This window comes from Lynx canadensis, chromosome D4 (genome assembly GCF_007474595.2).
Source record: "Lynx canadensis isolate LIC74 chromosome D4, mLynCan4.pri.v2, whole genome shotgun sequence".
NCBI classification, from domain to species: domain Eukaryota; kingdom Metazoa; phylum Chordata; class Mammalia; order Carnivora; family Felidae; genus Lynx; species Lynx canadensis.
The window spans coordinates 40,685,788-40,712,757 of record NC_044315.2 but is presented as its reverse complement, the minus strand read 5'-3'; the positions used below and the strand labels follow the sequence as shown (position 1 = coordinate 40,712,757).

At 36.0% G+C, this 26,970-nt stretch overlaps 1 protein-coding gene across 3 annotated transcripts in view; it reads right to left on the bottom strand.

Annotated features, from left to right (window-relative positions):
• Positions 1–26,970, bottom strand: part of CCDC171 (coiled-coil domain containing 171) — a 309,890-nt gene that overhangs the window by 157,746 nt on the left and 125,174 nt on the right. For all 3 annotated transcript variants that reach the window (XM_030294128.1, XM_030294126.1, XM_030294127.1), the window contains 3 exons: positions 25,337–25,525; positions 9,157–9,664; positions 7,918–8,034 (listed from right to left, as the gene is read on the bottom strand). In XM_030294128.1, coding sequence (XP_030149988.1) covers positions 7,918–8,034; positions 9,157–9,664; positions 25,337–25,525 — 814 coding nt within the window. The remainder of the gene's footprint in view (positions 1–7,917; positions 8,035–9,156; positions 9,665–25,336; positions 25,526–26,970) is intronic.

Here is a 26,970-nt window from a genome sequence, read left to right as displayed (position 1 = left end):
CCTATGCATCCCTTCCTTTGGGTCTAAATTGTTTCAGTTGGCTATAATAAAAAGGTAATCCTAAATACAGCACTTTCTTGAGTTCTAGGAGTTTCTAGCAAATTATGGAACCTGAGAGAATTCGTAGGAGCTCCTTAACTCATAATCAGCTGGCGTGAAGTGAAAGTGGCCCCAGGAACTCTTAAACTTGTAGGTGGGGTCTGAAGTAAGAACAATGTGGGGACTGTTCCCTCTGCCGGTGCAATTTAGCTGGACACCTTTGCATTGTATGACTCCATTTTTATGAAATGCTTGAAAAGACAAAATTACAGTGACAGCAAAAAGACTAGTGGCTACCTTGAGCTAGGAGTATGTAGGGGTGACTTCAAAAAAGGTAAAGAAAATGTTCTATATATTTTCTAGTATACATTCTAGCATATACATTTTTTAATCTATTCAATTTTACAGCTAAATGATTAAACTTTATTATACATAAATCATATCCTAATATGTCTGACTTAAAAAGAAGAGACAGAGAATTCTATGTCTGATATTATTGAGAATGTTAGTCACTCTATCACAATGTCCCTTTTGGTTAAGAGCTACAGGACAAATTCCTATCTATTCTTAGTCCAAGGACATTTTTATTTCTTCTAAATTTCTGGTTTTTCTTTAATGACATCATTGACAATTGAATCCTGAGACCTGAATTTGAACACAACTATGCAGGCCATCATAATTGGCTTTTTCAACACCATTCCTGGTTCAAATTTGCTTCCACTTTCTCTTACTCAAGTTTTAATGATTATCATACAGTCATATTTTACAGGTACCTTTAAATGGCCATAATCTTCTTCTAGAACAAGGTGGTGGTAAAATAACATTTCTAAATGCAGATCTAGTATTTTACTATAGATTTGAGAGGAAATTTTTTCCTCCATTCTTTTACAAATATCTGAAAAACTAATTATGCTGCTTTGTTGGATAGCATCTGGATTCGCAACCTACCCTTCTAAGAAAAGGCTTCAGGCTCTTAGAAGTTTCCTGCAAAGTACCTGTAAATTGCAAAATATGCTGAAGGCTCACCTATATTTCTTAAAATAATTTTGATTTTGTATACTATTTTAACATTATTAACAAATACATGCTATGAAAGTCGTGACACTGGAATTTTACATAGTCATCGGCATTCTCAATGAGAAATTACCCATTCAAAAATTGTTCTTAAAAATTATGATAGGCAAGTAAATTTTAATTTGAAAAACAAAGTATGTGTCCACTGTAAAATCATTTCATCTTTCCTGTGCACCTGAAATTTTTGATAATAAAATGTTTGAAAAAATATGGGAACATGTTAAGGTAATAATAATAAAGAAAATCAAAAAATTAGAAGAAAATTCAATAAATCAAATGTGGATCCCCAAAACAGACACTTGTAACTGAAGTATCAAAAATGATACATACAAAAGTCTCTACATGTACTTGTTCCAATTTCAGATATAAGTTGAAGTTGTATAAATAACAAAGCCCTCTAAGTTGCTTCTTCTCAAACTTTACTGTGCATGTAAGTCATCTGAGGACCTTATTAAAATGTAGATTCTGATTGAATAGTTCTGGAGTAGAGTCTGAGATAATGCATTTCTTTTTTTGTTGTTGTTCTGAGATTAGGCATTTCTAACATATTCCTCGTTAATGCTGATGCTGTTGATCCACAGACCACACTTGAAGTAAGAATGCTCTTTTTATTATTTTTTAGGAATCAATAAAACCCTAGTTGTTTTTTTTTTAATTTTTTCTCAACGTTTTTTATTTATTTTTTTTTTTGGGACAGAGAGAAACAGAGCATGAACGGGGGAGGGGCAGAGAGAGAGGGAGACACAGCATCGGAAACAGGCTCCAGGCTCCGAGCCATCAGCCCAGAGCCCGACGCGGGGCTCGAACTCACGGACCGCGAGATTGTGACCTGGCTGAAGTCGGACGCTTAACCGACTGCGCCACCCAGGCGCCCCTATAAAACCCTAGTTTTAAAATATATATAAAATAACTACTTATTAACAGAAATATCTTTATTTTGCTTTGAACTTCCTACATGTGAAACCTCAGTGTTATGCCAAATACAACCCAGATATCTAAGTTTTGCCTGAAAGAGTTGTTATGACCTCTACAAAGTTAACTCAAAGTAACAATGAAAGAAACTTCTGAGTAGTCATAGCAGGGGCATGTATACTGGGGTCGTCTATCTTCTGGATAATTATGATTCAACTATGGAGGAAATATGTAACAGAATGTATGAACTTACTATTCATATTCATCTACTATTTATTCAGAGATTATTCCATGCAAATCAGCGCACTTGTTTCTAAAGAAATTCAGGCTAGACCAGACATACGAAATGTTCAGCTATCTAAAGAGTTCTTCAGTCCATTCACATAATGATTGATATCCCAGCTCTTCAGTGGAAGTAACGTTCTCCCCTGTTTGAGGTAAATGATCTCTTGCAGGCACACCATTTGGATACCTGGAAGAGGTAATTTATCTCAAGTGGGCAAACACTTTAATGAAAGCAAGAAGGTTGCCACCTGTCCAGTATTTACAGAGGCAAACTAGAAACTGGGGTCTCTGCCCACTGCCTGTAAATACATCCTCAAAGTTAAGAAGGTAGCAGGAGCAGCCACCCTTAGCACTTTCTGAGCAGTGAATTCAAGCTTTATCGCTCTTGAACTTCCCGTTTCATGAAAGGCATAAAGTGATATACCAGTTCGTGTGAGATATCAGAACACAAAAAGACAGGTAAAACAATAAACATTTGGTTGGCAATTACCTATACAAGAGATTTGGCTGAGAAGGTTACATTCACATCTAATAACTCTATAACTGAGGAACTCTTCTTAGCCCAATTCCACAGGGGAAGAGGGGAAGACGTTGAGGCCGAAAGGGAGCGAGTACCTTTCCCAATGTCACACACAAAGTTAAGCAGTGGGACCCAGATTCGAATCTAGAGCCCAAGTTCTTAATTCATACTCTACTATGTACCCTAATTGTTTAATTTTCCCTCTTCGGTAAAATTTTTCTCTCCTATATAATTAACAGTATGTGTATAATTCAGAACTTACTCTAAAAAGATAGGTACCTAAAAAGAGTATTTTTAAAAAGAATAATATACTTTTTTTTTTACCTTGTAACAAAGATAATACAAGAAGTGACACAGTTACTATTAAATATATTTAAAAACTACTACTTGATATTGACACACAGTACCCGTTTTCCTGAGGCTTAAAAAAAAAGTGACTGATGCCATCAATATATAGTCTTGACATGTAAAATGATTTAAATTTTCAGCAAGTTCTTCAAAACAAGAAAATGAAAGAAGGAAGGAACAGAAAAGAAAAAATATGGCTCTAAGAAATAACTTTTTTTCATTTCAGGATTTTCAGATTATTTCCTTAATAAACTTTACCAAGATTTTGCCATCTCAATATCCCACTTGGTTGAAAAAATTAAGATACTACTCATATTAGGTGATCCAAGAGACAATGAATCAATTACAAATCAAAGCTGAACTCATATTCCTGATAACTGTCCTGCGATGAAAAGATCCTATTATGAATTGGTTAAACAAATTATGAAATGCTCAACTCATAAATATTACCCAAACATTAAAAATCATTCCCCAGGGACAACTGGGTGGCTCAGGTCATGATCTCATGGTCTGTGAGTTCAACCCCTGCATTGGGCTCTCTGCTGACAGCTCAGAGCCTGGAGCCTGCTTCAGATTCTGTGTCTCCCTCTCTCTCTCACTGCCACTCCTCTGCTTGTGCTCTGCCTCTCTCTCTCTCTCTCTCTCTCTTTCTCTCTCTCTCTCTCTCTCAAATATAAGTAAACATATATATATGTGTGTGTATATATATATGTATATATGTATATATATGAACATTTATATAATATATAATAAACACATATATACATGTATACAATCATTCCCTAGAAGAATATTAATAGAAATGGAGAAAATCCTTCAAAAGCATGACTTTTTTTAAGCTAAAGCTATTATAGCATGCCATAAGTGAAACACGGCATCATTTCTGTGATTTTCTTGCCAAAATTGCATGAACTGAATCTAATCATGAGGAAACATCAAACAGATCAAAACTGAAGGGTATTTTACAAAAATCAGTCTGTAATCTTCAAGAATATGATGGTCAAGGAAAGACTGAGGAACTTTTCCACGCTGAGGGAGATTAAAGAAACGTCACTTAATGCAACACATAATTCTAAACCAGATCCTTTTGCTATAAAAGACATGGTTGGGACAACTAGGGTAAGTCAAAGGGGGTCTGAACGGTTTCCTGACGTTGATCACAGCCCTCTGGTTATGTAGAAGAATGTCTTGCCTGAAATACATGCTAAAATATGAGTAAGTAATGGGCATCGTGTCAGCTACTTGCTCTCAAATCATTCAGCAAAAAGAGTCTCTGTTGTGTATTTGCAACTATTCTGTAAGATTAAAACTATTTCAAAATCATTTTTTAAGTTCACTTATTTATTTTGAGAGACAGAGAGAACGAGAGTGGGAGGGGCAGAGACGGAGGGAGAGAGAATCCCAAGCAGGCTCCACATTGTCAGCGCAGAGCCCAGTGTGGGGCTCGAACTCGCAAACCGTGAGGTCATGACCTGAGCAGAAATCAAGAGTCTGACATGTAACCGACTGAGTCACCCAGGCACCTCTCAAAATAATTTTTTTTAAATGCAAATATAAAACAGTATGTAGCTTATGGTAACATTGATATCATTTGTTAGTCTGTTAGTAGATGGATGAGCAGGTGGTAGGAAGGAAGAAGGGAGGGTAAGAAGAAGAAATGAAGGGTGGTCAGACAGAAAGGCAGAGAGGCAGAGAGGAATAAAACAGATCGGAGTAACACATAGCAATAGAAAATAATTAGTTGTCTAAAAACGCATACAGGCAGACGTGTGTACTACATTCAGGAATGTAATACACTACTTTCATGATGAGATGGGTTGTAAGGAAACAGGTTTTTTTAGCGCCCACTATATGCTAGGTACTGTTACAAAATGTTCAACAAGGGTTATCTCATTAAATCCTCATAAAAACCAGGAAGATAGTACTATCTCCATTTCTAGGTAAAGAGCCTGAGGTCTAGTAACAAAGTAACTTGCCCAGTTTCACACAACTAATAACTAGCAGAGCTGCAAACAAAATCAAATCTGCCTGGTACAAAGCTAATGCTCTTTCTGCTATATGCTAATGCTTATCATATATTTAGGTTATTCGTACACTTCAATTATAAACTCAACATGACTATGTAAGCTGTTACAGCTTTACATTTATTACCCTCACTATTATCTGTTAATAACCTCTCATGTACTTTAAGTGTCTGAAAATATTTTCCCATCCTTTCTGCTAAAGTATCAGGAAATTTCTACTACTAGGATACCCATGAAGATGAAAACACATTACCTGGAAAAGGTAATGCATTAACTGGTCATCATATTTTGAATGAATTATTCTATGAGCCCAGCTTGTCAAGTCGCCTCTGCAAAAGGAACACACTGATCATTTTTGTACTAGTCCAATAACAACTCAATTGTTTACCTGTCCAACCATATTCTTCCCTATACTCTTCAGGATTTCAATACATCAATTATTCTCCCCCTCTAAGCAACTATCACTTAACTCTTCCCTAATTACTTAGTGTTCTTTAGCCAACAACACTTAAAGGCTTCCTTAAAGATGAGTTTCCCTGAACTTGCTCTTTTCTCAAGCCATTAGAGGTACAACCAGATTCTAACAAGGCAGCTCTGTTCCTGGAGGGAGGCAAGCATTTAAAGACACACCATTCTTGGTCTACCTTCTCCTTGATAAGTCTTACCTACACATATTTTTATTAGGGTCTCAAATAATCATTGTGTCAATATCTTAACTTTAAGATATTACAAGGGTCCACTTTTGGAAAATGTGCTCAGGGAGATCACTGTCTAGTTTTATAAAGTCTCTATAATCTGATCGCATCCAATGTTCTACCTTTTCTCCCACGATTCTCCAATATAGCTATAACAGAAAATACATTTTAGTAATCACCATGTATAAGCCAGATATGCTAGGCATGGATTTCCATTCCATCTCCTCAATGTCCCTCTTCCCATTCTGTGCCTACTCCCACCTCTGCATTTCTGCTCAGGCTCTGCCCTCCATCTGGATGCTGTCCCTCCTATGTAACTTATCTATCCTTCTAGGCCCAGCGAAGGCCTTCCGTTAAGGCTCCCTGAGGCCTTCCCAATACTGGTAAGCCCCCACTACGCTGTACCTATCTTGGATTCTTACATTTAAAGCCAGTATTTCCTCATTCAATCTTGATTACTTTCTGCCTAAAGTTATTCACGAATTGCCAATCTTGTTCTATAATCATTATGTATATTTTCTAGATGTCCAGATCCAAGTCATATATGTTTCTTTCATCTCCTGAAGATATATAGCACAGTGAAAAGAAAAAATAAATAAATAAAGTAATATACACAGGATTATAGCTTAAGAAACCAATCTATGTTAAGTGTTCACACACCTACAAGAATATGATGAACACAAATAATCTGTTTTTCAAACTAACTCCAATAACTTTTATTAAGTTCTCTCAAGAATGTTAATTTTCCTCTTAAGTTATAATGCCAACATTCTTAAAATACATTTTATTTAGAGTTTTATTTCAGACTTCAAACCCAGTACATTGACGTTTTGCCAAAATATTAGAGATGAATATTGATTACCAACATCAACGTTGGTACACAATTAAAATTAATCTTTGCATCATAAGTTTCCCACTATAAGAACATAAAATTAATCTTTGCATCATAAGTTTCCCACTAGAAGAACATAGATTTAGTTATCAGAAATCACAAGAAATGATCTATATGTATATAGCAGAGTTGTCTAAAGAATTAAACTACATCCCAAATTATTACTTCATTAATGTTTACAACATTCCACAAGGCAGGCAAGTATTATCAAATCCATTATATTATTTTTACTATTAATGTGTCTGAAATGGCCATAATTAGTCCAATGACAGTAGGTAGGTGTATGTTATTCTTGAGAAATTAGTTTTCATTGAACTTTTCATACAAACATATCCTGCAATCTGAGTCATTAAAAAATAAACTGAATTATTTATTTATTTATTTATTTATTTATTTATAATGTTTACTTATTTTTGAGAGAGAGAAACAGAATATGAGCAGGGGAGCAGCAGAGAGAGCGAGAGGAAGACACAGAATCTGAAACAGGCTCCAAGCTCTGAGCTGTCAGCACAGAGCCTGATGCAGGGCTCGAACTCCAGAACAGCAAGATCATGACCTGAGCCAAATTCAGACACTTAACTGACTGAGCCACCCAGATGCCCCAGTAAACTGATTTTTAGACCTTTGGAAATCACTGATTATAGGTGGTTCCACACCTGGTAGAAACAGACTACTCAAATTAACTCTATTGAAAATTAATTAGGAAAAATAAAAACATATCACCAACGAGAAGTTTTCTACTGGTTCAGTTATTCCTCAAACTTCTAAAATGTATAGCTAGAAATAGAAATGAAGGAAGACTAAAACATTTGCAAGAACATTCCCAGTATTCATAAAAAAAAAAAAGTTAATGATGAGATTTCCTTTGGAATGTCAGATCCTAAAAGGAAACAATAAGGTGGATACATTCACCAAGAAATGTCATTTAATTTCCCCATAAATTAAGACAAAATTACCCACCAAAATTTACATTAATTCTCTCCATCATTAAATAGAGATTTAATAATCTCTCTGTACCTGAATGGAGAAAGATGAAAACAAATGTATTTTCTTCCTAGATGGTTTATTAGAATTCGAACTGTAAAGCATTTCTAGACATTTGCAAGGACCTAAAAGAAGGAATCGTACCTGTTTTACTAATAACTTCCTGTAACTCGGCCATAGAAGTGATGATTGCAGCCAGAAGGTCAGAACTGGTAAGCCAACTAAGTGCTTGCAAACAACGTAACTGCTCCTTTTGGTGCCCTGCAAGAAAAGAAGATCCATTATGCGATGTTACAAACTTTTAAAATCCATGTTTAAAATTCATAGCAATGTTTGGCTATTTAGGAAATAGACCAAAACTTGTAGGCAGAACTTTGCCTAGTGTGGAAAAGTCTACAAGAAATGTTAGATTTGACTGACAATTTATTTATATATATATAAATTAAGTGATGTCAAAAAAAAAGAGAAGAGTTTTTTCTTTAGTTCTACTTATATTACTTAACAGCTTGATTTTTTTATTTAAAAAACTTTTTTTAATGTTTATTTTTGAGAGAGAAAGAGAGAGAGAGCATGAGCGAGGGAGGGGCAGAGAGAGGGGTAGACACAAAATCTGAAGCAGGTTCCAGGCTCTGAGCTGTCAGCACAGAACTGGACACGGGGCCCCAACTCACGAACTGCAAGATCATGGCCTGAGCCGAAGTCGGAAGCTTAACTGACTGAGCCACCCAGGTGCCCCCTTAATAGCTTGATTTTTAAAGTTAAAAATTGAAATCACTATTTCCTCAGAATAGTGAAACTTTTAAAAAAAAAAAGTTAACTGGAAAATTTACATCTGTCTCATTTCCATTCAATTCCTCAATAGATTTTTAACTCTGATCATTTTATACTGACTCATAGAAAGTAAAAACAAATTATACTGCTAATTAATTTTAAATAGGGGAGAGTCTCTGGATCGACTTAATTGAAAAATCACTATATAAACTCTCCACTTTACTGTGAAAAGAGCATTCAAATATAATAAAGCTGACTATATATACATATATGTATATATATACATATATATACATATATGTATATATATACATATATATACATATATATATATATATACACACACACACACACACACATAAAGCTAGGCAAAGTTGAAATTGTATTTGCCACTTTCTTTAAATTTTAATGTTTATAACAAAAAAATAAAACCTAATTTATACATAAATATACATTTCTCCATACCCACACACATCTACAACACATGAGAGACTATGTTACATGAGTTGACATATTAAATGATTTTTCAAGTTTTTACACAATGGCTAAGCCTGGTCACATTGTATGTCCTTACACTCAACTTAGATTTTAAAAAAGCTTAAATTATCTTACTTGGAAATTTATGCTTGTCTTTGGGCTCTCCTGTACACACCAACATGCCTATGCCTTCTTTGAAGCTCTCCATCCAGGTAAAAAGAGAGGCACATGATTGGCCCAAAATCTTGAGGCGATTTGCTGCCAAAATTGCAATTACACCTTTCCGGAATACACGTATCATCAGTCCTTTGAATGGCCTTTTCTTCATCTTAGCTTCCTCTTGCTTCTTTTCCTCTACGGTTGACAAAGCCTGGGCTAGAGTTCTGACTTCCAGTTTGAACAACTCAAAGGTGTTGAACTGCTCCTGGAGAAAATCTCTCTGTGTCGATAAGGCACATGACCGGCTATAGAGAGGATATAAGGCACCGGCCATCAATGCACAGGCTGCCAGCAAGGATGCTTGTTCCCTTTGAGTCTGTGATAACACAGTTTTGAAGCGTGCATTTTCGAGAACCATCTGTTCGTGTGACTTCTCAATACGGTTCAACTTTTCCATATTTTTTTCAGCAATTTCTTGAAATTTCTATAAGAGAAGTCAAATAAAATATTTTAAACAACTAGGCATTTTATTACTTCCTCTTTGTAGAAAGAAAACAAACTTTTGCTGACAACTAATTCTTCCTCAAAAGACCCATGTTCTAAATATCCAAAAAATATGTATGATGGAGCAACAGGTTAGATCTAAATGCGCATGTTGATCTAAACATTTTTTTTAACATTTACTTATTTTTGAGAGAGAGGCAGAGCATGAGTGGGGGAGGGGCAGAGAGAGAGGGAGACACAGAATCTGAAGCGGGCTCCAGACTCTGAGCTGTCAGCACAGAGCCCAATGAGGGGCTCAAACCCATGAACTGTGCGATCATGACCTGAGCTGAAGTCGAACACTTAACCGGCTGAGCCACCCAGGCGCCCCTAAATGTGCATGTTGATTTTTAAATCCTCTTACACAGAAATTTTACATAACATAGAACACATAACTCTAAAAGTACTTCATGAATTTCCCATACACCTATGCAGAAATACACATATTTAGAAAAAAGAATTTCTCCTCTTCCATTCCTCACTTTTATTTCCTGCTTTTTAAACAAATTACATCAGCAGTAGAGGTTTTCCTATATGTGAAAAGACTTTACTTTTTGCCAGAATAAGCAAAGGGTTAAATCAACAATATAACGAATAGCACTTGACTGTCTGCCATTTACTGGGTGAGGGGGGACTGATTCTCGGGTTAAAATCTCTCATTTCAGCTCTTTCTTACCTTCCTGAGACAGCAGACTGAACAAAGCACAGCCCCAGTGGTGGGAGGAGATAACTAACTGTGAGCTGGGCCTCAGCATCTCTCTGATCCTTTTTCCCTCATCAAGGAATTTGCAATCCAAAACAATTTGAAACACCAAGAAATTTTAACTATGGACAACATATTTTAATTGCTAGAAAATAAAATAGTTCTCTATGAAATCTTATGCCTGATCATTAAGGTAGATCAAATTTCAGAAGATAACAGATAACTGAGGTAGAGTAAATTTCAGAAGATAACAGATCCCAATTTCCTTTACTGATTCATTTATCATTCAATAAACATTTATTGACTAGTCACTAAATTCCATGTGCTAGGAAAACAGACAAGCAAATCAATTACTGTGGTGTAATGCTGCTATCAAACTATGCCAGACTGCCAGAGGTACCCAAAAGGGAGTTTGCACAAAATGATATTGACAGGCTTTTGGAGGGATAATGACAAAGGACAAGTGGTGGTGAGGTATGTAATAGAAAGAATTAAAAAAAAAAAATAGTGATAAAGTGTGGCTCCATAACTACCCTAAAATAATTTAATGATCCGAGTTGGAGAAAATCACACAAACCCTTGATGACTCCAAAAGATTTGTTGTCAAAGCCTACCATGGACAATGTTGATAGGCGGTAGCCAAAAGAATTCAAACTTGTGGAAATATACTGCTAAGGAAAGTAACTCTTGTACTAAATCCAACCCCAAGCCTAGCGGATGAGATTCCCAATAAGTGCACGGTGAGTAGAAGAAGGCCCTCAGAGGTACAGTCCTGAGCACAAATGAATTAAAGAAGTACACAAGAAGCCACTCTCTGAAGGATTCAACTTCTTGGATGCCTTCCTTTGGGCAGGAGAAACACTGTATTTTAGACATGGTTTTAAATGTTTCTATACTATAGGGGCTCCTGGGTGGTTCAGTCAGTTAAGGGTTCGACTCTTGATTTCCACTCCAGTCATGATCTCATGGCTCATGAGATTGAGCCCTGCGTTGGGCTCTGTGCTGGCAGTGCAGAGCCTGCTTGGGATTCTCTCTCTCTCTTCCTCTCTCTCTGCCCCTCCCATGCTCGCTCTCTCTCTCTCTCTCTCTCAAAATAAATAACCTTAAAAAAATGCTTTAAAAAATGTTTCTATACTATAATTGTCTTTATTTACTCCGACTCTTCTCTAAAGTCTGAACCAGCCGTATCTGTGGTACTACTGTGAAAAAGAAAGGAATAGGGAAATAAAGGAATTGTGGCTTGCCCCCACCCACATCTCCACCCATGGCCAAGCAGTGGTAGCAGTATTTCATCACCGGGACTGTGTCCCAGAGCTCCATGCAAAGACACTTGTAAAGGAAATGGTGTCCCATTGGGAGTAGCTGAAAGAAGCAAGAAACTCTGAGAAGCACTAGCCAGGTGGACTGCTTGGAAGCAGATGTGAGACACCCCTTTAAGAAGGCAACCTTTAAGAAAAGGGAAAGCTGACCTGCACTGTAGCTAAAGAAAGCAGAAAGACCGGTATGTGGAAGAGTGAGAGCCAGAAAACAGGATAATGTATTCTAAGGAAGTACAAATAATTCAGAACGCCTGAAGAAAAGAGGACAATGATGGAAAACTGACAAGTAGGTGGATAAAAGATGATAAAGCTAAGGAATTTAAACTATCTGGAAAGCCATGAGAAGCCATAAAATCCTGGAAGTCGCCCTGCTTTAGCTAATGGATGGGAGAATCAGAAATATTAATAAAGACCGCCATGGGTAGCAGAAAAGTTGCCGGAAGTGGAGATGGAACAAGAGGAGCAAACAGAATTTACAAAGGCTAATTCCATATTTTCTCCAAAATCAATTCCACCAGTTCAATTAGAGGGGAAAACAGGAAAATTATAGACAATCCAAGATAAAAGAGTCACACCGGTTACAGCTAGGTAGTAGAAATAAACATTAACCTAATCAGGTTCCAGGTGGAACATAGTCACAGATCTCAAAGTCTGAGGCAGAAGTGTATTTTCAACAAAAAGTACTCTTCTGTGAATGAAAACAAATGGTGAATAGATACATCTGCTAATGATATTTTAAATGTTTCAAAATAGCATGTGAAGTCATTGGGCAAAATCGAATGGGTTGTTGACAGAGAGCTGAAAGTATATTTACCATACCGGAATTAAAATTTTTAAAGTAAATTAAATAAAAATTTTAAAATTTAAGAAAAAAAAAAAAAGGAAGACAGCTGAAAGTAAAGCAAGCCTGTTCTGGAAAAGAGTTAGCTGTAGCACATGACAGATCTACCGAAGACAGCTAGCCTACTTCAGAGCATCAGATTGAAGCTAACAGCGTTTTAGAAAGGCAGCCAGAAACAGGTAGTCCTGGAATGAGGATGACAGAGTAACCAAAATGTGGAGAGAAATGGATAAAAACCTGAACTCCATTACCCAAAACACCCCACTTCTCTCGACAGACAGAAAGCCAGGAACAAGCTGGAATGTCTTAAAAACAGAATTGGGATTCCAGACTTACACAGCCAGTTTTCGTTTTAGGCTGCCTGCTAGAAGTAGTGGCAAAGTACTAAAGCAATCTTTTAAATTCTCATGTCTTTCAAATCCTCGTGTCATTCTATGGCCTCCAAATTTTGATCATTTGTAGCGATTATATATTTAGAAGTGCTTAATTAAGTGATTAATATTAATTACTACCACGCTTCATGATTTCTCAGAGACTCAGATGCCATTCACAGATTGGTGAAACAGTAAAAATAAGACTAAGAATATGTGTGAAGTCTGCTTATAAATAAAAATAAACAAACTCAAAAGACTATTTAATTGTCTAATAACCATCTGCTGTCCCCAGCCATTCTTGGTTGAAGTAATTATAATCAAGACACCTAGTATCGATTGTTATTTTTTAAAAAAATCAACCAGACCAATATTCAACTAGATAACTAGAATTTATTAGCAGGGTGAATTAAAGATTTAAAAATAATGAAGTTAAACATTTAAAGTTTTAGAGCTCTTATCGACAAATATTAAGTTAGCCACACAAAATCCTCAATAACATTAATACTTAATGCAAGTTTTGTTCATTTCTTAACAATTACATTTCTGCATCCCTGCTGTCTCCACTCAAATCTAGAACCACAGATCTGACTTCCCAGTAAGCATCTCCACTTAGCTACCTCACAGCCATCTCAAGCTAAAGTATCCAGTCCAGTACTATTGACTTGCCTCCTAAACACGTTCATGATAGTCCTCTTTATGTCAATACATGGCACCAACATCCACCAAATTGTTCAAGTCAAAAACTTTGCAGTCAGTTTTAGTTCCTCCTTTCACCTTATCCTCTACCGTCCCAAATCAAAGCCATCAGCAAGCACCATTGGGTTTACCTATAAAATACGCCCTGATCCGTATCTACTGCTATGCATCCTACTTCCAGCTATTCACCACCAGCCATTCATGCCCCCTTCCATGCTGCTGTCAGATTATGTCCATCCGATCCTATTGTTTAACATCTTTGTCCTTCCTGAACCAAGGTTCCCTCCTCAAGTCACAACACTCCCACATGCCTTCTGCTGTAAAGGCTTCACCTTCTCCCACAATCCTCACCCTGATGATAAAGGGAGAACGGTCTTCTTCTTTACTATCCAGACACAAACCTCACCACTCTTCACAATTTAACCAATGCTGTCTAGCATTCCCAGGTCTTTTCCTTTCCAACTCCCCTAACACTATTCAAATCCTAGCAATCATCAGAGCCCATTTCAGGGTCTATCTATTCCATGACACCTCTTCCTATAATTCTCAGTCATGCTGACCTTGACCTTCTCTGAACTTAATTATATGACTCACACATTTAATTCTGACACTGCTACTTACTTATTTCATGTATGCATATCTGTTCTCCCTCAAATGCAATAGAATGCTAGTTCCTGGAGGCCAGGAAGTATTTACTGCAGTAAATATTCTATTTACAGTGCTCTATACCCTGCAGGAATTTACTAAATATTGAACAAATTAAATAATCCTTTATAAGATGTTCCTTGGTGTTTACCACAGTTTTTTTTTTTGCCCATAATAGGCACTGACTAAATACCCAATGAATAAAAAGCTTTATAAATGTAAGGCGAAGAAAAATATAATCCGAAAAAAAGATATCATTTCTAAATATAATTTGGAACTTATCAACATGTCAGAATTCTTCTTTAAAATTAATTCTGATATTCCACAGGGATCTTCAAAGATGCTGCATTATTTACTGTGAATTATTCTTGAAGAACAAAGCTTGTTTGATGATAACAATGGAAACAGCCGTAAGAGCAATTTTTCCCTTAAAAAAATCTTATGTTCTTTACCCAAGGAGATTGAAGGCCAATATTTTTAAAGCAAACATTAGGAATATCGCCTTCAAATGGGACAAAAGCATTCCTAGGACTGAAATAAACTGCTCCTTAGTGTGTTTAGTTTCAAAAATAATATTTGCAAATTCCTCCAAAACAACACTCTTATCTTGAAGAATTAAAAAAAACTTGCAAATATAGTATGGATATCTTTTACATAGATTTCTTTGGCATATCAAAAATACGATACAGTTTCACTAGTTTTCCTCTACTGTCTGATAAATTCAAAGTGCATCCAAAATGGGGGGGAAAGATACCTCTTTTGCCTAATCACGCACCTACTTCCTGAAGCACACAGGCTCTGTGGGACGCCTTACAGGGTTCCATGAACTTTGAGACTTTGGACCAGAAATTAGATACTTCCCTAGGGAATAAAATTCTTTTTTTATCACTTTTGCTTCCTGCGTTCTTATTCTTTATGTTGGCAAAAGACAAAATGCACACTGGACATTTGATGACACATAGACATCAAAGGACTTTATTACTGGCAAAAGACAAAATGCACACTGGGCATTCGATGACACATAGACATCAAAGGACTTCATTAAAACTCTCTTATTTTTATAGACTGCATACCTTGTCTTTTTATGAAATGGTAATATTGCAAAATGAATAAATTCACCTGCTTATCCTATGATGTAAATGCTTCTCTGTTAAAAATAATGCACATTTAGTGAAGAAAATGGAAGCCTCATACGTTACTGGTGGAGATGTTAAAATGATGCATCAGCTTTTACAAATAGCTCAGTTTACCATATGACCTAGAAATTCTACTGTCTGGACTTTATATATGTTATATATAATATATAATATTATATACATATAATACATTATATATATTATAACATATAATATAAATATACTCAAATCCCATAATGATTATTTACTTTACTTAAAAACATGATCTTCATTTGTAAGTGTAGCCTGGCAAAAATATTATGTGCCAAAGTGCTATGTGCCTGTGTTTACTCTTGTATCTAAAGCAGTACAAACTACAAAATGCCCTTTGGATAAGCCAAACCTTCAAAAGAACAAAGTTCTCCTTATCATTAGACTGAGAATGAACATGTCAACATGGGCAAGATGCTTCATTTGTCAATTGTTAAAAGATACTGCCTCAGACTGTTGGTAAGTCAGCACTACCCCTCAGTTCTGATCTGCCTCAGATCTTCCTTCCGGGTTTTCAGACCCCGGCCACGGTGTCCAGGTTGGCTCCAGTCTTCTCTTTAAATAGTTCAAACTGTGACCACCTCCTCTTCTAAGTTTATAGCATTCTCTTGGGAATTAATTAAACACAGTTGCTGTGATCAACCTTATATTCTTGAATTTCTCATGTGTTCATATGATGACTTCCCAATTATATTTGACAGTTTTTGAAGAAAGAACTAAGTGTTATATCTCTTTGTTAGTACCACAGTATTAAACACAGTGCCCTCTGTATGTGGTATATACCACGTAAGATATATTTTTGTTAATATTAAATACATTATGTAAAAGTTGTCTTGATACTCTTACCTATAACAGCAATTTTGCAATATAATGTAAGAAAAACTCAGTCTCTCAGACAAAAGGAACTCTGAGAGAAATAAGACATAAGGGAACTAGCATCTGTGGACAGCTGACAGGGTGTCACCATAATTATCATGTTTGATCATTAATTAATCAAGACTCACTTGGAAATGCAAGTTCAAGAAATATGAAATTGATCTGCCACTGGACCCATTTTCAGGCATTACTTGACAGACAAAACAGCATATATTTCTAAAAGAAACAGTACCGTAGTATAACGCAAAAAGGACAGGAAGATAAGGATGGTGACAATATATTAAAACAGGACAGGGGCATCTGGGTGGCTCAGTTGGCTGAGCATCTGACTCCAACTCAGGTCATGATGTCATCGTTCATGAATTCAGGCCCCATGTCAGGCTCTCTGCTGTCAGCACAGAGCTCACTTCAGATAGATCCTCTGTCTCCCTCTCTCTCTGCCCCTCCCCCCACCAAAAAAATAAATAAACATTTTTAAAAAGACTGAAGATTTAAAAAAAAATAGCACATAACATTCACTTTGCAATTTCTGAATGCCAAGCAAGAGGCTGAATAGTTTACATCTGTTACTTACATTCTAATCCCAGCTCCAGAACTTTCTCGCTAAACACATAAGTGGCATCATTTCTCTGAACCTTAGTTTCTCCATGTGCAAACTAGAAATGATTCTTAAATGACCTATCTCGCATGGTTGTGGTAAGGCTCGAGTCAGAGGAGGCATGCAAAGTTAGGAAAAAATGTTGAAAAATCTATTGAGCATTAGGCAAATTCAAGTCATAGCCTTTTTAAGAAAAACAATTTCTAGGGACGCCTGGGAGGCTCAGTCGGTTGAGCGTCCGACTTTGGCTCGGGTCATGATTTCACGGTTTGTGAGTTCGAGCCCGGCATCGGGCTCTGAGCTGTCAGCTCGGAGCCTGGAGCCTGCTTCAGACTCTGTGTCTCCTTCTCTCTGTGCCCCTCCCCCACTTGGGCTCTGTCTCTCTCTGTCTCTCAAAAATAAATAAATGTAAAACCACAATTTTTTTTTAAAAAAGAAGAAAAACAATTTCTAAAGCAATTATCTGAGAAGCAGATATTTTTGTGTTAATGAAATTATTGGAAATATTTCGTTAGAGGTGCCCCCTTCACGCCAACTCAGTCCATCAGTGGCTCCTGTGTCCAGGACAGGGTCGAACTAATTCCCTGTGAGCCATTCCAGGCAGGCATGTATAACCTATCACCTCCAATAATATAAACAAGCTGAGCTCTGACTATTTTTGGAATTCAATTAAAAAGAAAAAGTTTCAACATCTAATAACACTAACCCAGATTTCCTGCCAAAGGTACTCTTTAATTTTGTGATATAAGAGGATTTTACTAAAATGTCAAACAAACCTAAAGTGTTTACAATAAATATTACATCAAGGCTAACCATACTTAACTGATAGGGGAAAAAAACCTTTACTTTTACTAAGGACGCTGCTATGCCAGTAACTCCAGCTTTTTCAGAAAGAAAAGCTTTAAGAACAGAAATACTAAGATTACAAAAGCAAACTCAGTAAGGGCATGTAGTGTGGCACTCAGCTCAGAGGCTTCAGTAGGCACACATGCTTGAGATGTATTTACGTGACAGCTCCAGAGTATTTAAATTTGAGAGTTCCCAACCATGTGGCTAGCACATTTCACCGAACGCTAAAAACATTCTGAGATACTAGAACCAAGGCTCCTGTCCTACAAGTATCCTTTATCTAATAGCATTTGTACTAATTGTTTTAAAGCTTACACAGTCAAAACTCTTGCAAATAACTCTACTGTGTTCTTTTCAGATGAAAGCAATTCGAGTCCAAAAACTGGTTTTTACTTAACCACCTGTCTTTTACTAACCATTTCTTTACAAGAACTAAACATCAAACACAGGGTGCTATAGATAAGTCATGTGTTTTCCAGCAGATGGCCCCTTGTAATGGCCAGGTTCATCTAACACCAAACATCCTCTAGAACCTACAATCCTGCACAACTGTGGGTTTTCCTTCCTTATGTTCTTATCAACATAATTTTTGAAAATACATTAAGTAATATAAAATGAAAATAGCGTAATTTGCATTGCAGCTTTGAGGGGAAAAAAGCAGAAATGCAGAAATAGTCATAACAAAATTTCCTAAAATAAAATGTATAGCCTGTAATATGCATTATAATAGCAGTTTACCCAATACAAAACCCAAAGGAATCGCTGCTGTGTATTCAATTACAATTTATAAAAATGTAAACATATGTATAAATAATATAAACAATATGACAAGTTATATTATTAATGTACTTTTAAGAAAATGAAAATGATACTTTCAATTTGCCTACTCATGGATCAAAGCCTACGGTGTTACACATCCTTCAGAAAAAAGTCTTCAGTGAGAGCTTTTCTTTTCTTTTTTAAAGATTTTATTTTTAAGTTATATCTATACCCAACATGGGGCTCAAACTCACAACCCTGAGATCAAGCCTCACATGCTCTACCGACTAAGCCATCCAGACACCCCAAGAGCTTCTCTTTAAAAACTAGCATTTGTGGGGGCGCCTGGGTGGCACAGTCGGTTAAGCGTCCGACTTCACCCAGGTCACGATCTCGCGGTCCGGGAGTTCGAGCCCCGCGTCAGGCTCTGGGCTGATGGCTCAGAGCCTGGAGCCTGCTTCCGATTCTGTGTCTCCCTCTCTCTCTGCCCCTCCCCTGTTCATGCTCTGTCTCTCTCTGTCCCAAAAATAAATAAACGTTGAAAAAAAAATTAAAAAAAAAAAACTAGCATTTGTGATAACTGATCCCCTTAGTTAGAAAAATGAATTGCTATGCTTTCTTGCACATTTAGAATAAAAGAAGTGAGTTCAAAACACTGATAGGATAGCTTGAAATCAGGAAGTGTGATATCTCTGGTTTTGTTCTTTTTTCTCAGGACTGCTTTGGCTATTGGGGTCTTTTGTGTTTGCATACAAACTTTAGGATTGTTTCTTCTATTTCTGTGAAGAATGACTTTGGTATTTTGATGGGGAATGCATTGAACCTGCAGATGGCTTTTGAGTGGTACAGCTACTTTAACAATACGAAATCTTCCAATCGATGAACACAGGGTGTCTTTCCATTTGTTTGTGTCTTTGATTTCTTTCAGCAAAGTCTTAAGAGTTTTCTCCCTACAGATCTTTCACTTTCTTGGTAAAATTTATTCCTAAGTATTTTGTGAATGGGATAGTTTTCTTTATTTCTTTTTCTAATGTTTCATGATCTCTGTAAGTTGATTTTGTTAACCTACTACTTTACTGAAATCATTGATTAATCCAAGAAGTTTTTTGATTGGTTATTTAAAGTTTTCTACATATAAGATCATATCATCACCAAGCCATAGTAATAAAAACAGTATGATACTGGCACAAAAATAGACACATAGACCAGAACAGAGAGCCCAGAATTAAATCTCAGCATATACAGTCAACTAATATTCGACAAGAGAACCAAGAACACCCAATGGGTAAAAGATATTCTCTTCAAACGGTACGGGGAAATTTAGAGGAACACATGCAAAATAATGAACCTGGACCTCTAACTCACACCGCTTACAAAAGTTAACTCAGAATGGATCAAAGACTTAAATATAACACCTGATACCAAGAAACTCCTAGAAGATAAGAAAGAAGCTCATTGATACTTAGCAATGATTCTTTGTACCCGACACCAAAAGCACAAACAACAAAAGCAAAAATCAACAAACAGGACTACATCAAACTCAAAAGCTTCTGCACAGCAAAAGGAACTAACAAAATAAAAAGGTAGCCTTCAAAATGGGAAATATTTTTTGTAAACCACATATCAGATACGGGGTTAATATCCAAAAATATACAGAGAACTAACACAACTTAATAATGAATAAACACTCTCGTTTTTTAAATGGGCAGAAGAACTAAAGAGACATTTTTCCAAAGAGGACATCAAAATAGTTAAAAAGCACATGAGCAGATGCTCAACATCACTAATCATCAGGGAAATGCAAATGAAAACCGCACTGAGATATCACCTCATACCCGCTGGAATGGCTATCATCAAGAAGACAAGAGACAGCAGGTGCTGGCGAGAACATGGGAATGTAAATTAGTCCAACCACTATGGAAAACAATATGGAGGTCACTCAAAAACTTGAAAATATACCTACCATACATTCCAGCAACTCCATTTCTGGGAATATACTCAAAGGAAATGAAAACAGGAATGCCATGAGATACACACACCTCCATGTTTATTGCAACACTATTGACAATAGCCGTGATAGGAAAGCAACCAAATGCCCATTAATGGATGAGTGGATTAAAAAAAGATGTGATATATATGCACAATAAAATATTACTTAGCCATGAGAAAGGAGGCTATCCTATCATTTGCAAAATCACAGATGGACCTTGAAAACATTATGCTAGGGGCGCCTGGGTGGCGCAGTCGGTTGAGCGTCCGACTTCGGCCAGGTCACGATCTCGCGGTCCGTGAGTTCGAGCCCCGCGTCGGGCTCTGGGCTGATGGCTCAGAGCCTGGAGCCTGCTTCCGATTCTGTGTCTCCCTCTCTCTCTGCCCCTCCCCCGTTCATGCTCTGTCTCTCTCTGTCCCAAAAATAAATAAACGTTGAAAAAAAAAAAGAAAAAAAAAAAAAAAAAGAAAACATTATGCTAAATGGGATAAGCCAGCCAAAGAGAAGTACTATAGGGTATCACTTATACATGGAATCTTAAAAGACGAAACATGCTAAAAATAAAAATTAAAAAAAAAACAGAAAATAAAATGGTGGTTACCAGGAAATGGAAGAGTAGAGAGTAGGGGTGTTAAATGGATGCTGTTTAAGTGTATAAACTTGTAATGAGTACTAAAATAGCCATAGAGATTAAATGTACAGTTTGTTGAACAATAATAATAATAATGTACTGCAAGTATGTAATGTGATAAATATGATTACAATGGCAACTATATTACATATATAAATGTATCAAAGTAACACAATATAAACCTTAAATTTATACAAGGTTACATGTTAAATTTATCCAATTAAAAAAACTGATAGGAAATGATGAAAGTTTGAAGAATCATACTTCCTAATTCCAAGACTTACTAAAAAGCTACAAAAATCAACTCAGTATAGTATTAAAAATGAACACACACATAAATAAATGGAACAGTTGAGAAAGTACAGAAATAGATTTACACAAATACAGGAAATGGATTTTGACAGAGTACAAAGGCAATTCAATAGAGAAAGGATAATCTTCCAACAAATAGTCCTGGATTAACTGAATATCCACATGAAAAAAATGGACATCAACCCATACCTCATATCTTTATAAAAATTAACTGAAAATGAATCATAGACCTATTTCTAAAACCTAAAACTACAAAACCTATAGAAGAAAAAACAGGAGGAAATCTTGATGACCTTACACTAAGCCAAGAGTTCTTAGATACAACACTAAAGTCATAATCCATAAAAGAAAAACATTGATAAGGTGGACTTTATAAAGATTTTAAACATCTGCTCTGCAAAAAGGACCTTTATGTGAATGGGAGAAAATTTTTGCAAATCACTTATCTGACAAAAGGTTTCTATCCAGAATACATAAACAACTCTCAAAATTCAGTGACAAGAAACTAAGCAACCCAGTTAAAAAGGGGGCACAAAAAGGGGCACCTGGGTGGCTCAGTCACTTAAGTGTTCAACTCTTGATTGGACAGGTTCGTGGGATCAAGCCCTGCATCAGGCTTTGTGCTCACAGCTCAGAGTCTGCTTGGGATTCTCTCTCTCCCTCTCTCTCTGCCTTTCCTCCACTCGCACTATCTCTCTTTCTCGCTCTCTCAAAATAAATAAACTTTTTAAAAAAGTGGGCAAAACATGCGAACAGATAATTCACCCATGCATACACACAGATGGCAAATAAGCATATGAAAAAAATGCTCAACATTATTATTCACTAGGGAAAACAGAAATTAAAACCACAATTACTACATGCCTACTAGAATATCTAGAAAAGACAAAAAAAATTATGAAACAACATGCTGGCACAGATACAGAGCAGTTAGAACTCCCTTACATTGCTAGAGGGAGCTCAGAATGGTACAGCCACTTGGGAAAACAATTTCATAGTTTCTTACCATAGAACCATTTATATAACATATAAATAGGTACTTACCATATAACCAGAAATCACACTCCTCTAAGTATTTACCCAAGAGAAATGAAAATTTATGATCACACAAGAACCTATCCATGAATATTTAAAACTTCCTTGGTCATAATTGCTAGGAAACAAAAACAACAACCCGAAGGCCCATCAGCAAGTATAAACAAACAATGGTATCCATCCAATGGAATATAGCTCAGTAGTAAAAAGGAATGAACTACTACTGATACATGCAACAACATGAATAATTCCCAAACATATTTTGCTAAGTGAAACAAAAGTCAGACCCAAAAGGCTACATACTGTAGGATTCCACTTATATGACATTCTGGAAAAGGCAAGACTGTACGGACCACTTACATGACATTCTGGAAGAGGCAAAACCATAGGGATACACAACAAATCTGTGGTTCTTATATATGGTCAGGTTTTTTTTTCACAAAGGGATCAAGGCTTGTCAATGAGGAAAGCAAAGTCGTGAACAATGGTGTGGGAACAATAAATACAGGGCAGAAATGAACCTCAGCCTCTACCTAATATTACATACAAAGATTAATTTGAGATGGATCACAGACCTAATCATAAATGCTAAAACTTTAAAACTTCCAGAAGAAACACTAGGAGATTATCTTAACAACCTTGGGGGTATAGAAACATTGCTTGCCACATAAAAATAAGTACTCAAAAGAGAAAAAGATTTGTAGGTTGCATTTCATCAAAATCTTAAAACTTGGGATCATCAAAAGAAACATTAAAACATGAAAAGACAAGTGAGATACTGGAAGGTAATATCTGTGATACATATGTACAACAAGGGATTTATATCCAGAATATCTAAAGAACTCTTACAAATCAATAATAAAAACACAAAGAATCCCAATTTTTTAATGGGCAAACACTTGAAGAGACACTTCACAAAAGAAGATATAGGAATGACCAATAAGAACATGAAAAGTGCTGAATATCATTAATCACCAAGAAAACATTAATTAAAACCACAGTGAAATACCTTTTTAAAACAACTAGAGTGACTAAAATTTAAAAGACTGACAATACCAAATATTGCAGAGGATGTAGAACAATGGAAATTCTCATATATTGGTCATGAAAATATAATGTGATACAGCCATTTTGGAAAAATGGAAAAAATGTTGATAGTTTTTTTTTATAAACATACACCTACACCATGACCTAGCAAATTCACTCTTAACTTTCATTTCTTAAAGGAAAACTTACGTCAACAAAATACTCATACAATAATACTTGCTGCAATTTTATTTACGACAGCCCAAAACTGGAAACAACCCAAATATCCATCCACTCACAATCTATCAAATTGTGGTGTAATTATAAAATAGAATACTATCTCACCATAAAAAAGAATGAATTACCAACATGTTGTGAATACACAACAACATGGATGACTATCAAAACACTATTTTGAGTGAATTAAGCCAACCACCAAACACTACATATTGAATGATTTTATTGAGAGGAAACTCAAGGGCAAGTGAAAGTAATCTATGATGATAGGATTGGAACAATGGTAGCCCATGGAGTGGAAACTGAAAGAGGGCATAAAAGAACTTTCTGGAATAATGAAATATTTTAAGTTGTTTTTTTTTTTTTTTTAGTTTATTTAGAGTGAGAGAGAGAGAGAGAGAGACCAGGGAGGGGCAGAGAGAGGGGGAAAGACAGAGTCCCAACTGGGTTCCGCCTGTCAGCAGGGAGCCGGAGGTGGGGCTCCATCTCACAACCTTGAGATCATGACCTGAGCCAAAATCAAGAGTCAGAGGCCTAACCGACTGAGCTACCCAGGCACCTCGAAATGCAGATCATATCACATGTCACCCTGCAACACTGAACACAACAAATAGCTACTTTTAGAGAGTGTATTAATTCATTCAAATTCATAGAAGAAGGCATAAGTTCACATGTTTGGGAAAGCAGAATGGTCTTATTTTAAGCAACCTGAAACTATTAACAAACAAAAATAATATTTTTTAATTAAGCTTGCCAATAGAAGTATGAAACGATATAATTATGGACCAAATAAAGAGGTTAAACACTGAATCAGAGTCCTAAGCATCTTATCTTAGGAACACATGAACTATTATCAAAGTCAATACCCCCCCCCCAAAAAAAGTATACACTATCTTTGTATGTTATTCCTGATTGGGCAAGGATGACAGTTAACAATATAAATTATGATGAGAATAATTTATATAGGGAAAAATACAGCTATGTTAACTACCCAAAACTTCTGTTCTCAGTCGAATCCAACATAAAAAAAAATAATAATTCATCCAACAGTGAATGATTTTGCTACAGCGTCTACAATTATAACTCTAGTTCTTATATAATATTAGGAAGTATAACAAATTTCAACCCCAAATGAATTAAAATGATGGTTCATATAGGAACCCCCACAAGTGTAATAAACCGGACAAAAGGATTATCTAGACTAAAACTGACATTTGACCAAATCTCTTAACCTTTCATTTTAAAAATAAATAAAGGAAATGCAATGTTATCATTTACTTGATCAGCGCATTCTAAGGTGCTTTAACCAGAAACCTACTTCCCAACTTAACTATAAGACAATCCTTAATACACATGCAGACACACATATACACGCACACACACATGCATTTGTGAGTATGTGTATGTGTTTGCATGATCACATGTATGTGTGCAGAATAAGTTCCAGGCATTCTCAAAAGTTCCAAACGGATTTGGCATTGGTACTAAAAGAAAACACCTGAAATAGTAAAATATTTGATCAGCCCGTTTTTTAAAGCTCTGCAGGAGAAGCATACCTGTGCCCTCTTCTGCACCTCAGAGAGGAGCTCGGAGTACTGCAACTCCAGTTCCTTCTTTTGTTTCTGCCAGCAGCTCTCTTGGGCTTTGATCTGTTCTGCCACTTTGTTAAAAGTGTCTTCCTGTGTGTGCTGAAGCTCCCTCATTGTGTCAGACTTGTTTTTACAGATATACTCCAGATGACTTATCTAAACAGGGAAATGCAACAGAGAATGAGATAGGCTCACAAAACATTTCTTTGTACATCTCCCCCAAAACCATCCAAAATTTTCACCTATGATTCATTCCTTAAGCTCACATAAAAATTGTAAGTTAAAATGAAAACCCAAAAATTAAGAAACAGAAATCGGTAGGGCAAATAATCATATTTTAGAAGAATATGGTGTCATTTATATGCACATATGCTGAGATGACAAACCATTTTTCTCTTTCTAATAAAGTTACTCACTCTAGAATCAACTTTAATGAGAAAATTAAGAAAACTATTCTTATTTCTAGAACCAAAGCTCTTCAATGGGAAACAGCATTTCAATGAGATTTACAAATCTACAAACATTTTACATATAATAAAACAGAACAGTACAACCATTTTTTTATTTCACGTTCCAAACGCTGGAAAGAAAATCATCTGAGATGTACGACAATTAATGATGTTCGAAACTATGAAAAACTGTTAAAACATAATACCATCTCAGAGGGTTCAAACATGTACTCATTTTAATTGCCAGCAATTTTCAAACCCATTATACACACATTCACAATCATGAACAGCATCTGGGCTTCTCACAATGTATTCCCTCATTTCCTCAATCCTACTTCTCAGTGCCCGTGGTTGTATTTGCCAATCGAACCAAGGCAAAATGCCCTCAGTCTAAAATTAGGCCAAGATGCTGTTTCATTAATTCAACAGATTAGAGTTAAAAACAACAACAACAACCACAACAACAACAACAACTTAGGTAAGTTTTTCTCTTCACGTCCCATAAGAGCAAGTGCCATTTCAATTAAGATCTGGAAACCGGACCACATAACATAGTTCTGACCAGTTCAATAGACCCAGGATAAGAACTGATATCTTCAATGGTGAAATATGTTGGTCTGCTAAGCCATTTTAATTTTCCATCACCAAAATAGGGCTTTTTAAAAAATTTTTTGAAAGACTGAATTTCTGGGCTCATGAATGGTAAAGTGATCCTAAGAGTCTGTTTTCTCCTACCGTGTATACCTCTCACATGCTACAGCACGGAAAGGGTTTTGTAATACACATCTTATTATAATTCAAGAAATATCATAAACATAATTTTAAATTTTTAAGTGCTTTTAAAGTAACACCTCATTATTTCCTGAGCAAAAATTTTAAGATCATGTTTTTGAATAGCTGTATCTTGTTTCTATTTTATGCTAACATAAAGAGTTGGTTTATTAATGTAAATGACTAAGTTCTTTGAATTGCTTCATCAGTAAGATTAATTTATTTTCTTTTAATTAGGTCCCTGTGGCTAATACTGGCTAGTAGTATTAGCATGTCCTGCACAGAGTGTGGAGCTTAGAGACTTCATACAGACTTCAGTCACATTTACATGCCCACAGCAATGGCATCAAACTGAGTTGTAGACAAGCCATAATTAATGGT